The following is a 17,551-nucleotide window of genomic DNA, read 5'->3' as shown; positions in this document are numbered from 1 at the left end:
CCAAGCCTAATTTGTTTCATCAGTCCAAATAACCCCAGCAGAAGCCTGAGGATCTATAATATACTAGAGGGTGCAGGTATTACCTTTCTCATTAATTTGATGGGGCAGGAGACCAAACAAACAAAAAACTGTTGCTGGCATCTCAATAGTCTGCTTTACTCAGCAATCAAGATACTGTGTCCCTAACTGGTAGAAAATATCTTATGTTCCAGCCACTCAGAAATTGAGGCCTTGTTCTAGGATTTCCATGACTTGGCAGGACAGAATTTGTCCTTTATCAGGAACAAAATGGTAATGTATTAACAAAGGCCTATTACTGTGATTAGAGAAACACATATATATTCTTTAGATTCTCTAAAGTAGCTCTCAGTTACAAATCCTAGTATGTGGCATAAAACCAGGTCTCAAGAACCTATCTCTCACACACACACACACACACAATCCTTCCAGAAAATGATGAAATCCATTTAATTGACCATTAAACTGTGTGTAGTATGTTGTCCAGAGTCTGGCTCAGCATAAGCACTCAATAAATATTTGCTGAGTGAATTCCTAAAATCTAGAGACTAGTATTATTAGTAAATCTATTAAAAAGATCTTTAGAATGTTCTAGAACTTCACTATCCAATACAGTAGCCATTATCCACATGTGACAATTGAATACTTGAAAAGTGACTAGTCCAAATAAAGATGTGGGATAATTGATGTAAATCTGACGTAAAATACACATCAGATTTTAAAGACTTAAAACATTTTAAAAAAGAATATTTTGGATATATTGTGTTAAATAAAATACACTACTAAATGTAAGTTCACCTGTGTTAACTGTGACTGCTAGAGTATTTAGAATTATACATGTGACTTACATTATATTTTGATTGGACAGCACTGCTACAAAAGGCAGCATAAATTTCAGGCGGAAAAATTGTTCTTAAAGGAGAGGGCAAGCCATTAATTAATTAATTACACTTTCTATAGGTTTCACCTTGACTATATCAAGAAATCAAAGGTTTTTTCCAAGGCCACTTTCTTTCATGGCAAACAGAGCACATCAGGATTCTATCTAGGTCAGAGGGGGCTGACTGACAGCTCATAAGGTAGAATGTGGCTGCTGGGGCGCCTGGGTGGCTCAGTGGGTTAAGCCTCTGCCTTCGGCTCAGGTCATGATCCCGGCGTCCTGGGATCAAGTCGCACATCAAGCCCCACATCAAGCCCCACATCAAGCCCCATATCAAGCCCCGCATCGCATCGGACTTTCTGCTCAGCAGGGAGTCTGCTTCCTCCTCTTTCTCTCTGCCTGCCTCTCTGCCTACATGTGATCTCTGTCAAATGAATTAAAAAAGTCTTAAAAAAAAAAAGAATGTGGCTGCAATTATGGTTGACAGAGTAATTTTCTTAAAAACTGATTAAGTTATTTTAAAACGGGGAAATTTCATACGCAGCTCCAAATTTGTAGGCGCTCTTTTTTCTTTAATTTAAATTTTAGGTAGTTAACATATGGTGCAATATTGGCTTCTGGAGTAGAGTTCAGTGATTCATCACTTACATACAACACCTAGAGCTCATCTCAAGTGCTCTCTTTAATAATCACCCATCTAGCCCATCCCCCAACCACCTCTATCAACCCTGTTTGTTCTTTGTCCTTAAGTTTCTCTCGATTTTTTAAAAAAGATTTTATTTATTTATTTGACAAAGAGAGACACAGCAAGAGAGGGAACAGAACCAGGGGAAGTGGGAGAGGGAGAAGCAAGCTCCCTGCAGAGCAGGAAGTCCAATGCAGAGCAGGGTGGGGGGCGGCGGGGAGAGGAATCCCAGGATGCTGGGATCATGACCTGAGCTGAAGGCAGACACTTAGGAGCTACCCAGGTGCCCCTGTCGTTAAGAGTCTCTTATGGCTTGTTTCCCTCTCTCTTTTCTTTTCCCCCTTCCCATATGTTCCTCTGTTTTCTTTCTTAAATTACACATATGACTAAGATCATATGGTATTTGTCTTTTCTCTGACTTGTTTCACTTAGCATAATACATTCTAGCTCAATCCACATCATTTCAAATTTCAAGATTTCATTTTTTTGGTGGCTGAATGATATTCCACTGTGTATGTGTATACATATATGTACACACATGTACACACATATGTGTACATATATGTATACACACGCATAACCACATCTTCTTTATCTATTCATCAGCTGTACATATGTACACACATATGTGTACATATATGTATACACATGCATACACCACATCTTCTTTATCTATTCATCAGTTGATGGATTTGTAGCTATTCCTTTAAAAACGGGAACTTTTTGGGGCACCTGGGTGGTGTAGTCTGTTAAGTGTCCAACTCTTGGTTTCAGCTCAGGTCACGATCTCAGGGTTGTGAGATGAAGCTCCACTCAGTGCAGAGTCGGCTTGGAGTTTCTCTCTCCCTCTCTTTCTGACCCTCTCCACTGTCTCTCTCAAATAAATAAATACATCTTTTCAAAAATTAAAAAAAAAATTAAGAAGTTCTAGTTGACTGGTTGGCTCCATCAGTAGAGCATGTGACTCTTGATCTCAGGGGTCATGAGCTCAAGCCCCAAGGTGGGTGAAGGGCTCACTTAAAAAAATAAAATAAAATAAAGGTATTACCTATAAAAAGAAATGGGAAGTTCTAGCAATATTGGTCTTATATGGAAGCCATCAGCTACAGCTAAAAAGCAGAAACCACCTTTGGACAGAGAATGGACTCTCCAATTTGCCATACTGTATTCTCTACAATGAGACAAATTCTTACTGGTAGAGTTTTAAGAAAGAAAAGCAAAATATTTCTTGTAACCATGTCTTAATTCAAATAAAACAGAAAAGTAGACCAAGAAGTTGTATATTTCTTTACGTGAAGAACGTTCTATGGTGTGTAATACAGCTACAGAGTTTGTCTGTTGAAGGAATAGATCTTAAATCAGAATTTGCAATAATTCCAGACTGTATGATTTTGCAGTCTCTCATCTAGTTTGCCTGGTTCCAACATTATCCAAGATATTGAATAGTACCAGGTCTCCTTCAAGGTTTGAGTTGATATAAAGTCACATCTGTTTGCTTCCACAGATTTATCTTAAAGATCTAAGAAAAGTTCCAAGGTATTGTTATGCTTTTTGTGCATACATGATACAGCCTGCAAGTAGTGCCCTTCCATCCTTTAATATAGTCTTCACAGAACTTCAGCTTTCAAAGCACCTGTCCTGTCTTGCCTGATCAATCCTGTGAAAATGAGTGGAATTCCACAGGTGGGGGAGGCAGAGTGATTTCCAAGGTACACAGGTAGTCTGGTAAAAGCATACAGCAGACCCAGACCCCTTTGTCTTCTGGAGGCTTTCTGAGGATGATGGCAGGAGGACAAAAGTGGAATTGAGAAAGAGAGTTCTAAACAGAGGGGGCAGTTTGAAGGGACAAAGTGCGAAGGAAGTCAGTGAAGGGTGGAAATTAGACAGTGGAAAGGGTAAGAGCCTCCCTCCAAGGAGAATGAGCTGAGGTGGTGTGTCAGTGGCTTTTGGGGGAATCTCATTCCACCAATGGCAAATGGAGCCCAGAGGGGGGTGGTTTGCCCAAGGACGTCCAGCACTTTGCCAGGTGGGCACTAGACCCTGAGCCCAAGAATCCCGATCCCAGTCCAGGAACTTCCTTCGGTCTATCACAGGGTCATCGGGCCAATGGGCCTGAGGCAGGGAGGAGCAGAGTTGCCACCCGGGTGGATGGAAACTCTGCCCAAGGCTGGCAGCGCCATTAACCAAGACTCAAGTAGCCAAGTCCAAACAATCCTAGCAAACGACTTTGTAGCCCCGATTTTCACATTGTGAGGCCTTTCACAACTTCTAGCTCAGGACAGCATCAGAAATGCCCGACCGCTATTCAGGGACTTTCGGAGTCTTCTGGGAGATGATCAGGCGCTTTCGGAAACGTCACGGAAGGAATTAAACATCAAACGGCCGATATTTTGAAAGGGCCACAGTGTCCTAAGATATATTCTGAAATATTGGAGACTATGGGAAAACGGTTAGGAAGCAGGCTAAATCTGCGAATTGGCATTCGAAAATTTCCGGAGCTTCTCGAGGAGCACACGAGAGCTCTCGCCTCTTCAGGATCTATTCAGGAGTCTTGGGTCCCTGGAGACCCATTCGTCGCCTAAACCGTGAGGGCGACTGATGCCAACAGTCCCTCGGCAATTTCCGGAAGTGTTCGGGATTGGCCCGAGAGTGGCGCCCTCTGACGGCGGGAACTGTCACCACCAGCAGCGCCCGGCCGCACCAGTATGCGCAGACGCAGTTGCGCGCTGGCGGCCGTTCAGACCGGACGTGGTTGCTGCTGAGGTCACTTCCGGCGGGTGACGGTGCGGACGGGTCAGAAGCGTAGAGGCGGCGGCAAAATGGCGGCGCCTGAGGAGCGGGATCTAACCCAGGAGCAGACAGAGAAGCTGCTGCAGTTTCAGGTAGCAGCGAGTACTCGGTGCAGCAAATGCCGCCACGGGCTGGGGAGTGGGCCCCTGGAGGAGCCCAGAACCCTCCTCAGATTGGGCCCGAGATTCTTCTCAGACCAGCGGCAGCCCCCTCCCCCCCAGACGCCAACTGCCCTGCTGCTCCCGGCCCCCGAGCCTCTGTTGGCCCCTGGCCTTCTAGCCAGGGTTGCGGCCCTCTCCTCTCCCCTCAGCGGGTCAGCTTCCCTGGTTTCCTTTAGCGGTACCCGTCCTCAACCATTCTTCCCAATCTGGTTACCCGTAGGACCCTCTCCGCCTTTCGACTCTAGATCTACCGATATGCTTAATCCCTACCGCGTAGCTGGCCTCCTTTCGGGTCTCTGGGAAATCTACCAGCATCCCACGCTATTTCTACAAATATTTATTGATGGCTTCTTGGGTGCCTGGTGTCCGGTATTGGGCGCTGTGGTGGGGGAGGGGGCATACTTGGCCCCCACCCTAAAGGTGTGGGAGGACACCACATAAGGAAACAATGCAACAATTATAAGTGTCATCAGTGGCGTCTGACGGGGTTTTTTTACCCTGGGCTTATTCCTGGACTCACGTTCTTGACAGTTCTTGAGGTGGGTGGTAACTTGCAGAAATCTGCTTCCTTTTGGTGGTGGTTGTCATGTTAAAAACTTTTGGCACTAAGCTCTTAATTTCCGAGTTGGAGAATATGGTTGAAGGAGACCACTAGGGTGGGTAACCTTGGCTGTTTATTACTCTATGGATGCCAGTTTCCTTATTTCTAAAATGCTTCTCTTTAAAAATGTCTACCCCCTAAGGATATTGTGGAGATCAAATGAGTTTTTGGATGTATGAAGGGCTTGTAAACTGAAATGTTTGTTCCCAAGCAGTATCGCTACCATTAATCATTAACTTAGGATAGAATTAAAGTTAGTGGTACACTTATTTCCTAATATAAAGTGTACAGAACATTCATTAATTCAGCGTTATTTACCAAGAACTTTAGTGCTCAGGCACTGCTAGTTCGGATGCCATTTGTTTTGAGTACTTACAATGTTGTAAGTACTTGGCTAAACACATGGTGTACATGAGCGCTTTAATTTTTTAATTTTTTGTTTTTAAAGATTTTATTTATTTATTTGACAGAGAGATCACAAGTGGGCAGAGAGAGAGAGGGGGAAGCAGACTCCCAGCCATGCAGAGAGCCTAATGTGGGGCTGGATCCCAGGACCCTGAGATCATGACCTGAGCCGAAGGCAGAGGCTTAATCCACTGAGCCACCCAGGTGCCCCACATGATCGCATTTAATACAACAACTCTATGAGACTCATGCTGTTACAATCCCTATTTTACAGATGAGGAATATGAAGCTTAAGAAGTAACATATTTAGGTTACACACCCAGTAAGTGGTGGTAGCAGATTTAAAGCCAGGTCCCATCTTTCCAGAACTTTTCCTGAGCTCTTGTGTGCTGTACCACTTGTGTAAATATCAGTGTACAGCTGAGAGTGGAATGCAAATGTTGTGGTATGTCTTTTTTTTTTTTTTTTAACAAATTATCACTTTTTTGCACATTCCTTGATTAGATTTCACTATAATTTGAGGTTAATTTTTCTTTAAATTGAGCAGTGGGTTGGAAGTGTGTTAATGGAAAAGTGCTATTACAGAAACAGTTGACATTTGTTTGGAGTTTTGAGTAGAGAAATTGAAGACAGCAAATTAGGATCAGAATGAATGAATATCAGACAACCAGCCTTCTCTCCCTGGTAGACCCCTTATTTCAGAATTTGTTTAATTTGACAGGCCATTTTACCCCTTACACAGCTCTTTAAGGTAAGCTCCGAGAGTAAGTGTTACAAGGTGATGTGAGTTATAGGTCATGATGTAGTTAGTCTGATACTGGGAAGGCAGGAATTTGTGGTAGTATTTCTGAGGTAAAGTTCATGGGTACCTCTCTTTTGTCTTCGTTGGGCATTTTTATCAGTAAGGGGTGAGTGGTAGGTTAAAGTTGCATTAAGATTTCTTTGTGAGGGATGCTTGGGTGACTCAGTCTGTAGAGCGTGTGAGTCTGTAGAGCGTGTAGGGTTGTGAGTTCAGGCCCCACACTGGGTGTAAAATTAAAAACAAAACAAAACAAAAACCAAAAAAGCAAATTGCTCTATGAAACTGGATTTACCAAGGCAAATGCATTTTTGTGTTCCTTAAGCAGTTGCTGGATGAGGTTCACCATTCAGTTGCCATTGAAAATTCTTTGAAACTTACTAGGTGTCAAGCATTATACCAGGTATTTAATGTACCTTAACTCCTTTAAAACTCTTAATAACATTGTAAGGAATTAACCCTCATTCATTTTGTTAAAGAAACAGGTTCTGAGAGGTCAAATAATTCACACGAGTTAAATGGCAGATTTAGAAATCCATACCCATAACCGTCTTAGCTATAACCTATTGGAGAAGCAAGATACATACATGCGTGAATAATGAGTATCCTGCAGTATATTAGTGCCCATGGTGTAAACAAAGTGCTGTGGGAATTTAGGGAGAAACAGGAGAGAAGAGAGAAGGATGACCTAGGAGTTAACCATTTATTAAGTATCTACTATACCTTAGGCATGGTGCTAGATAGGTAGTTGATGACTGTTACGCTTAATTCTCCCAGTAGACTTGTAAAGTGCCGTAGATGATATAGCTACTCTTAAGTGGTGAAACAGATCTATTGAAGTATTTGCCTAAGTTCATTAAGTTATTAAATAGTGAGAATGGAATTATATTTAGAAACCTGGTGGGCATGGGTCTGGGTCAGGCTTGAAGGTTCAGCTCTTCCCACTGTACTTCGCTAGTTTTGAAGGAGGAATAGAATTTGAGCAGGTGGTAGGCAGAAGGATCCTCAAAGCTGAGGAAATGGCTTGAGCAATGTGTGAAGATGGAATAGTATGGAGTGTTGTGATGGATTTAGAGAATTGGAAGTGGAAAATAAGATTGGATAGGTAAATTAGAGCCAGATTTTGGAGGCCTTTCAAAGCTGTGCAGAACGGTTTAAAATTTGATCTGTACACATAGGGAGTCATCAGGGTTTTTTTCCCACTCGAGAGTAACATAACAGTAGGTTTCAGGTTTGCTTCACTAACCGTATGGAGTGTGTGCTTGGAATATCCCTAGGAGTCGCGACAGAACTGGGCGATACTGCTAGGAACTAGTTCTCAGTATGTTGCTTCATTTGATACATTGAAACTAGCAAAAGTGAAATATTTTTAGAAATCTTGGGTTTCCTCTGTCATGTTTTTTGTGATATGTGATTTGACTGGAACTCCCTAGAGTAGATTTATCACACTTACCAGTCCATTTGCTGTTTTCTAAGATTTTTTTTAGTTATCCTTTTCTCCTGTTTGTTTTGGAATCAATTGAGTATGAATAGCGAATGCACACATTTGTTTTAAGCCTTTTCAAATGGAGGAGAATAGGTCTTTAGAGTTAATGCAGGGTCACCTTGGTGGCTCAGTTGCTTAAGTGTCTGCCTTTAGCTCAGGTTATGATCCCAAGGTCCTGGGATGGAGTTCTGCTTTGAGCTCCTTGCTCAGTGGGGAGCTTGCTTCTCCCTCTGCGTGACGTTCCCCCTGCTTGTGCGCGAATGTGCTCCCTCTCTGACAAATAAGTAGGTAAAATCTTTAAGGAAGAAAAGTTAATGCAGGGGGATGCCTAGGTGGCTCAGCTGGTTGTGTCTGCCTTCAGCTCAAGTCATGGTCTCAGGGTCCTTGGATTGAGCCCCACATCAGGCTTCTTGCTCAGCTGGGAGTCTGCTTCTCTCTCTCCTTTGGCCCCTCTCTCCCACTCACGCTTTCTCTCTCACTCTTTCTCTCTCACTCAAGTAAATAAATAGAATCTTTAAAAAAGAAAGAAGAATTAATGCAGGTATGGGTAAGGTTACTTTTACAGAAATCCATTTTCTCAAATTTCCAAATATAACAGACTCCCCTAGTGCCTTGGTTTACTGCTTCTAGATTGCTGTTTGAACCCCTGGAGAAAGATGACATGGACAGAGAGAAGGGGCTAAAGGAGCTATATGTGTGGCCAGTGGAGGAAGAAATGATCCCTTTCTACTTTTGTACAGGTGTAAGAAATTTCTTTTCTTTTAAATGAATATTAGGATGTATGATCTTTATTCTTTTAAATTATAGAAAGTTAACCCTGAACTTTGGCCTGTAGAATCAAGCTTGTAATACACTTGGAAAATCTCTTTTTGGCTTCATCTGACTCTTTTATTACCTAAAAGAAAAAGAATAACACAGTGCTCTTTGTTCATGTATTTACAAAAAATCAGAGTGATCTGTGTGAAGTTTTTGACCAGGCATTTCATATTGTAGGAAAACCATGAGCTTTGAAACTTGGGGCAAACCTGAATTAGCCTTTCAGCTTAGCTTCTCTTGAGTCCTGTGACCTTGGGCATGTTCCCACTTTCTTGAATCTTTCCTCCCCTATAAAATGGGGATACTATTACTTAGTTCACAGTGGTTTTTGTGTTTTTTTACGTAAAAAACAACCCCCCAAAACTACCAAGTAATGCATACTTTATGGAAGTCAGTAACATAAAATCATAAAAGTGTAATTAAATTTAATCTTATTCCCCTTTCCTCATTCCCAGTTTGTTGTGTGTCGTTGTATACTTTTTTCTTCTGCATATACAGATACACATAATTAATGTATAAGCTCTCTTACCCTTCACTTGGCTGCTTAGTTGAAGCATGTGGCTTCTATTTCTTAAGATCTACTCTGTAATATGTCCAAGTAGTTTTGCTTTCACCAGTGGAGTTGTACTCTTGACAAAAGTCAGTTTTGTTTTTTAAAAATTTTTCAAGATTATATTTATTTATTTATGAGAGAGCGCGCGTGCGCATGCGAGCACATGCAGGCAGGGGGAGCAACAGAGGGAGAGGGAGAAGCAGGCTCCCTACTGAGCAGGGAGCCCCACATGGGGCTCAGTCCCGGGACCCCAGGATCATGACCTGAGCCGAAGGCAGATGCTTAACCAACTGAACCATCCAGGCACCTCAAATGTCAGTTGTATTTGCTCCCAAATCATTGTGTGCTGGTTATATTTGTCATAAAAATATAATTCATAAACAATTTAAGCATCAGTGTGAGAGGTTTTTTTTTAAATCTGAAAGCTAAAGTAAATGCTTTGGGAAAGATCTATAGGGTCAAGTTCCTAGAATATTGTTCAGTTAGGTGTGGGCAAGATAGATACATAGATAACTTTGGGGAAAAAATCATTGAGATTCAGTATTGTGCACTTAATTCTTGTCAAGTGTTTGGAGTTGTTCCACTCCAAGAAATTAAATCAGTGTCTTATGGATATGGTTTATGCTAGAAAGACTCCAAAGAATGCTGGTGGACCCATGCCCTTAAGAAAGTGTAGGCTTTCATCAAAAAATTGCTGCATAGATGTGTATGCTTTATGTTTTATTATTTTCTTATTTTTTTTTTTTTAGGATTTTATTTATTTATTTGACAGACAGAGATCACAAGTAGGCAGAGAGGCAGGGAGAGAGAGAGGGGGAAGCAGGCTCCCCACTGAGCAGAGAGCCCGATTCGAGGCTCCATCCCAGGACTCCAGGATCATGACCTGAGCCGAAGGCAGAGGCTTTAACCCACTGAGCCACCCAGGCACCCCATGCTTTATGTTTTAAATGAAATATATGTGTATGAAATGTTTTTATTCCTCACTTTAAGTGACTTTTTATTTTATTTTTTAAAAGATTTTAATTTATTTATTTATTTATTTATTTAAGAGAAAGAGAGAGAGATCACAAGTAGATAGAGAGGCAGGCAGAGAGAGAGAGAGAGGGATGCAGGCTCCCTGCCAAGCAGAGAGCCCGATGCGGGACTTGATCCCAGGACCCCGAGATCATGACCTGAGCTGAAGACAGAGGCTTAACCCACTGAGCCACCCAGGCACCCTTAAGTGACTTTTTAAATTAATTGACTAGTAAGTCTTATTTTCATTGGATAAGAGCTTCTGCTGTCTCTGTCTTAATAGAGGTAGGATCATATAATTATTAAAGTTAGCATAGTAAGTTGTCATGAAGACAGGCTGTGAAGTAAGACAGCCTAGTTTTGAATCCTAGCTTCTCCAGTTAATAACTTTGTCACGTTGGGCAAGTTACTTAGCCTTTCTACTTTAGTTTCTTCATGTGTGCAGTTGCTATATTACCTACTGCAAGGTGTTGTTTCAGTAATTAATGTTAATATATATAAAGCCCTGGCAAATATTAAGTGCTTGAATGTCAAACATTATTGTAGTTATTACTTTTTGGTTTTAAAAAAATTAAGGGACAGTCACGTTGTTTTCATTTTTTGGTTTCATACAGCTAATGTCACAGTGAATATCCTTGTCCACAAACATTTATCCCATTCTCAATAAACTTTTTTAGGACCTGTTATGTGCTAGTATAGTTTTAGGCACAGGATATAAGGGAATATTAAATAGGAGTTAACATTCTAGTGGGAGAGACAAAGAGTCTAAATAAATGGAATGAATATAGGCTGTGTTAGATGGTGATAAATGCTATGGAGAGAAATAAACAGAATTTTGAGGGGGGGGTTAACTTTTTTTTTTTTTTTTTTAAGATTTATTTATTGGGCACCTTGGAGGCTCAGTCATTTAAGCGTCTGCTTTGGGCTTGGGTCACGATCTCAGGGTTCTGGGATGGAGCCCCGCATCAGGCTCCCAGCTCAGCGGTGAGTCTGCTTCTCTCTCTTCTTCTGTGATCTCTCTCACTATCTCTTAAATAAATAAAATCTTTTTTTTAAAAAGTTTTATTTATTTTAGAAAGAGGGAGGGAGAGAGGTAGAGATCATGCTGCCTGAGCAGGGGAGGGACAGAGGGAGAGAGAGAGAGAAACTTAAGCATTGACTCCCTGCTGAACCTGGAGCCAGAGTTGGGGCTCCATCCCAGGACCCTGAGATCATGACCTGAGCTGAATTCAAGAGCTGGCCACTTAATCAGCTTAATCAATTGAGCCACCCAAGGGCCTGGGGGAGTGGGATAGTGGGGTGTTTAATTTTAAATAGGATTATCAAGGAAAGGCCTAGAGGAGAGTGTATCAGTTATGTGAAAACCTAAAGGTTAAGTACTAAAGAAATCATGTGAGTGCTTAGGGGAAGAGGATTCCAGATAGAGGGAATAAAGCATGTGAGAGTCCTAAAGCATAGCCTCAAGGGACGTTGTCCAGGAATGGCAAGGAGGACAGTGTGGCTAGTACCAAGGAAGGGAGGGAGGAAGAAAGAAAGTAGTAGGAGACAGGGTTAGAGAGTTAAAGGCAGGGCTAATTCACAAATGCCCTTGTAGGCTATTGTAAGGATTTTGGTTTTAACTCTGAAGCAAGGTGGATTTTGAGTGATTTATTAGGGTCACTGGCTGTTTTCTTGAGGATACCCTCAAGGAAGGTAAGGGAGGAGTAGGGAGACCAGTTAGGAGATCTTTGCAGTGATGCAAGACTGCTTGAACCAGGATGAAGTAGGAAAGTAATCATGAGGAGTAGTTGGATTCTGAATATATTTTGAAGATAAAGTGGATGGGATTTTCCTAAGGGGTTGTATGTGAATGGAGAGAGAAAGGAAGAAAGTAAAGATATCTCAGCTTTTTGACTTAAGTAACTAGAAATGGAAGAGTGGTTAACTGGGATAAGGAGGGCTATGGGAGGACCACGTTTGGGTGTGGGGGTGAGATGAGTAACTCAGTTTTGGTCATGTAAAGTTTGAGGTTTCTGTTAGACATCAAGTGAAGATGTCTAACTGTATATACTAGTACTGAGGGCAGGAGAATAATCTAGGCTAGCAATATAAATTTGGAAATCATCTGTGCCTGAAACTGTTCGAAGTCATCTGTAGAGCAAGAATACATAAAGACATTTTGAGATTTGAAGGTATTTTTGATATTATGTGGTCACTTAAACATTTATTGTTTACAGTTGACCCTTGAACAACATGGGTTTGAACTTAAAAGTGGTTTTTTCCCTAATAAATACAGCACTGTAAATATATTTTCTCTTACCATTTTCTTAATAACATTTGCCTTCACTAGCTTACTTTATTGTAAGTACAGTATATAATACAAACCTACAGAATACATGTTAACCAACTGTGTTGGTTAAGACTTCTGTTCAACAGTAGGCTATTAGTAGATAAGTTTGGGGAGTCAAAAGTCATACTTGATTTTCAGCTGCATGGAACTCAGTGCTCCTCACTTCCATGTTGTTCAGGTGTTTACTGTATTCTGTCCACAGTGCTGTAGATCCATTGTGTTACTGATTACTCTCAAAAAATAAATGGCGTAGGTTCTGATATTGGTGAGTAAACTAAAATTAGTACTTAATTTACCTAAGGTTAGTAGCAACAAGCTTAGATTTGAATCTAGAACTCTGGATTCTTTCCTCCTCTTTCCTAGCACTGCCTCTCCAGCATTAGGTATGGATTTGTTTTCAACTACAGGTAAATGACTAGGACCAATAACAATAGCTATGTGGTAGGGTTTTTTGTTTTTGTTTTTCTTTTTCTTAAGATTTCTTTATCTGAGAGGGAGTTTGTGTGCAGTGGTGGGAGGGGTAGAGTGAGATGGAGAGAGAAGCTCAGGCAGACTCCAAACTGAGTGCAGGGCTGGACGTGGGGCTCGATCCCATCACCCTGAGATCATGAGCTGATCTCAAGAGTCAGCCACTTAACCTTTGCTCTGTGGTAGTTTTAAGAAAGCAAACACAGCAAAGCAAGTCAAAAGTATGGTACTAATTCTGGATATCATCACTCAGGATAAAAGTGGACTTGTTAACCAGAAAGAAGAATCTCAAAAGTGGAAATGAATGAAGAGGACAGTTTTCCCACTCCCATACTTACAGATCTGAGAGAGAAAATGATAGAAGACTTCAAAGGAAGAAGTATCTTCAGAGGAAAGCCAGGTTTCAGTTAGACAATGAAAGTGAAGGAAATGTTTGGAGACATAGTTATGGGTATAGGGGATATTGCTGGTATAGCAGACATTTTATTTCTGTAGAACAGAATCCTGGTGCTACTGGTTCAAAACAAATGTACTTTGTATGTTTTGATAGCTCCTGTCAGACTGTTTTCCAGAGAGTTTTGAGAGGACCTGTTTCCCTATACCCTTGCCCGCATTGGATGGTAGCTTTTTGAATTTTTGTCAGTATGATTAAATTTTTAAAGTTCTTGTTTTAATTTTGCACTTTTAGTGGTAGTGGTGGTTGCAGATTTTGGTTTTAGTTTTCAGTCAAGTTTAAATGACTAATGCAAACACTTGTTTTAAGCTATTTCTAATAGGAAAATTAGGAGAGAATAAGGAACTTCAGAGCAGGGATTGGCTTTTTGGCCTCTCTTTTTTTTTTTTTTTTTTTAAGATTTTATTTATTTGTCAGAGCAGAAGCAGGGGGAGCAGCAGGCAGAGGAAGAAAGCAGGCTCCCCACTGAGAAAGGAGCCTGATATAAGGACTCAATCCTAGGACCTAAGATCATGACCTGAGCCGAAGGCTGACCCTTAATGGCCTGAGCCACCCAGGTGTCCCCCAGTCTCTATTTTTTAAGAGCTAATGTCGGTGTCCCTGGGTGTATGGGAGGTTTGTAGAGTAAAAATGCTTATTTGAAGATTGAATCCCATTCCATAAACTTCTGATTACTGATAGATTGAGCTTTTTTTTTTTTTTAATTTTGTAAAGATTATTTATTTATTTATTTATTTATTTGACAGGCAGAGATCACAAGTAGGCAGAGAGCCAGGCAGAGAGAGAGGGGGAAGCAGGCTTCCTGCTGAGCAGAGATCCCAATGCGGGGCTTGATCCCAGGACTCTGGAATCATGAACTGAGGTGAAGGCAGAGGCTTTAACCCACTGAGCCACCCAGGCACCCCTAGATTGAGTTTCTTCTGGTTATTTACACTTACTGTGTAAATTGCCTGCTTATCCTTTGTTCATTTACTGTTGGATTATTTGACATTTTATTATCAGTTTGTAGTTCTTTATATAAAAAGGGATATTGGTCACATACTGCAAATATTTTTCATGATCTCTTTCATCTTTTATTTTGTTATCTTTACATTTGTTTAAATTGTTACCAAGTTGACATTTCTTTTCCTTATGGCTTTTGGGTTTTCGGTTCTTTTTAAGAATGCTTGCACCTTCTCAAATAACTGAATAAATAAAATCTTAAAAAAAAAGGGGGGGGGGCGCCTGGGTGGCTCAGTGGGTTAAAGCCTCTGCCTTCGGCTCAGGTCATGATCTCAGGGTCCTGGGATCGAGCCCCACATCGGGCTCTCTGCTCGGCGGGGAGCCTGCTTCCTCCTCTCTCTCTGCTTGCTTGTGCTCTCTCTTTCTCAAATAACTGAATAAATAAAATCTTTAAAAAAAAAAAAAGAATGCTTGCACTTAATGAAGTTATACAAACGTTCTCTTTTGCTTTCTTCAAAATGTTTCATGGTTTTCTTTCTTCCTTTTTTTTTCCCCTCAAGATTTTATTTATTTATTTGACAGACAGAGACCACAAGTAGGCAGAGAAGCAGGCCAAGAGGCAGGCAGGCGGCCCGCTGGGCAGAGAGCCCGATGTGGGGCTCTATCCCAGGACCCTGGGATCATGACCTGAGCTGAAGGCAGAGGCTTTAACCCACTGAGCTACCTAGGCGCCCCCATAGTTTTCTTTTACTTTTCTTTTTTTTTTAAGATTTTTATGTATTTATTTGAGAGAGAGACAGAGAGAACATGAGCGAGGAGAAGGTCAGAGAGAGAAGCAGACTCCCCGTGGACCTGGGAGCCGAATGTGGGATTCGATCCCTGGACTCCGGGATCATGACCTGAGCTGAAGGCAGTCCAACCAACTGAGCCACGCAGGCATCCCATGGTTTTCTTTTTAAATCATATCTTTAATCCATGTGGAACTTTATTTTTTGTATATATAAGAACCTAACTTTACTTTCTTCCACTGGAGATTATAGGTTAGCTGAATAATCCATCCCTTCCCCCACTGTGAGTAGTCCTTTTTATATTGTATTCTGTTTCACTAATTTGTCTGCTGGTACCATTACTCGATTAATAACAGTGGGCTTTCACTAAGTTTTAATATCTGATAGGATAGGATAGGATTCCTTCCTATTTATTTATTTTTTGACAAATTATTGGTAATTCTTACAAGGTTTTTTATATACTTTTTTTTTAAAGAGTTACTTATTTTTAGAGAGAGCACATGGAGGGGTAAAGCGGGAGGGATAGAGAGAGTCTTAAGTAGACTCTGTGCTAAATGTGGAGCCAGACATGGGACTCGATCTCTTGACCCTGAGATCAGGACCTGAGCCCAAATCCAGAGTCTGGATGCTTAACTGACTGTGCCACCCAGGTTCCTCTTTATATACATTTAAGAGTCATTTTGTTGGGCGCCTAGGTGGCTCAGTGGGTTGAGCTGCTGCCTTCGGCTCGGGTCATGATCTCAGGGACCTGGGATCGAGTCCCGCATCGGGCTCTCTGCTCAGCAGGGAGCCTGCTTCCCTCTCTCTCTCTCTGCCTACCTCTCTATTTGTGATCTCTCTCTGTCAAATAAATAAATAAAATCTTTAAAAACAAACAAACAAACAAAAGAAAGAGTCATTTGTGCTGTTGCTGGATTATTGGAATGGCCTAAAATGTGTATATTAATTTGGAACTGGTTGACAATGGCCTAAAATGTGTATATTAATTTGGAACTGGTTGACATTCAGGAACAGGACATCTCTTTATTCAGATGTGTCACATATCCTTTAAAATGTTTTTTGTAAATTTCTTCATCTAGATTTTGTATGTTCCTTATTAAATTTATTCATAGGTATTTTATAGTTTTGGTTATCCTTGTAAATAGAACATTCCTTTATTCTAAATGGTTACTGATAGATATTCAGTGATATTCAGTAGATATTCAATACATCTCTTTATTCAGATGTGTCACATATCCTTTAAAATGTTTTTGTAAATTTCTTCATCTAGATTTTGTATGTTCCTTATTAAATTTATTCATAGGTATTTTATAGTTTTGGTCATCCTTGTAAATAGAACATTCCTTTATTCTAAATGGTTACTGATAGATATTCAGTGATATTCAGTAGATATTCAATGCTGTTGAATTTTGCACATTTTGCACATTTATCTTAAGTTTTTGGTTCTTTTATCTAATTTCTTGTCATGTTTTCTGATCATTACTAATAGTTTTCTAATTTGGTCTCTTGGGCTCTTTTTTTAAAATAACAATTTTAGGGGCGCCTGGGTGGCTCAGTGGGTTAAAGCCTCTGCCTTCGGCTCAGGTCATGATCCCAGGGTCCTGGGATCGAGCCCCGCATCAGGCTCTCTGCTCAGCGGGGAGCCTGCTTCCCTCTCTCTCTCTGCCTGCTTCTCTGCCTACTTGTGATCTCTGTCTGTCAAATAAATAAATAAAATCTTAAAATAAAATAACAATTTTATTGAGCAGTAATTCACATACCATAAATTAACCTTTTTAAAATACACAGTTCAGTGATTTTTAGTATATTTACAGAGTTGTGCAACCATTACCAGTATTTACTTCTCAGTCATTTTTATCATACCCACCAGAAAACTGTGCCTATTAACAGTCACAAGATTCATCCATGTTGTAGCTTTTTTTTTTTTTTTAAGATTTTATTTATTTATTTATTTGTCAGATGGAGAGAGAGAGAGAGCAAGTGCACAAACAGGCAGAGTGGCAGGCAGAGGCGGAGAGAGAAGCCGGCTCCCTGTGGAGCAAGGAGCCCGATGTGGGACTCAATCCCAGAACCCTGGGATCATGACCTGAGCCAAAGGCAGTAGCTTAACCGACTGAGACACCTAGGCATCCCATGCTGTAGCCTTTTTTTTTTTTTATTTAATCGTATTTTTATTTTTTATTTTTTTATAAATATATAATATATTTTTATCCCCAGGCGTACAGGTCTGTGAATCGCCAGGTTTACACACTTCACAGCACTCACCATAGCACATACCCTCCCCAGTGTCCATAACCCTACCCCCCTCTCCCAACCCTCCTCCCCCAGCAACCCTCAGTTTGTTTTGTGAGATTAAGAGTCA

The 17,551-nt window shown here is 40.9% G+C and overlaps 1 protein-coding gene across 1 annotated transcript in view; it reads left to right on the top strand.

Annotated features, from left to right (window-relative positions):
• Positions 1-4,337: 4,337 nt before the first annotated feature.
• The window catches only part of FAF2 (Fas associated factor family member 2), a 68,852-nt gene continuing 55,638 nt past the window's right edge, over positions 4,338-17,551 (top strand). Inside the window, exon 1 of the mRNA XM_032336957.1 lies at positions 4,338-4,465. Coding sequence (XP_032192848.1) covers positions 4,403-4,465 — 63 coding nt within the window. The 5' untranslated portion in view covers positions 4,338-4,402. The remainder of the gene's footprint in view (positions 4,466-17,551) is intronic.

This window comes from Mustela erminea, chromosome 3, assembly GCF_009829155.1.
Source record: "Mustela erminea isolate mMusErm1 chromosome 3, mMusErm1.Pri, whole genome shotgun sequence".
Lineage (NCBI taxonomy): Eukaryota > Metazoa > Chordata > Mammalia > Carnivora > Mustelidae > Mustela > Mustela erminea.
This window is presented reverse-complemented; position numbering and strand designations above follow the sequence as displayed.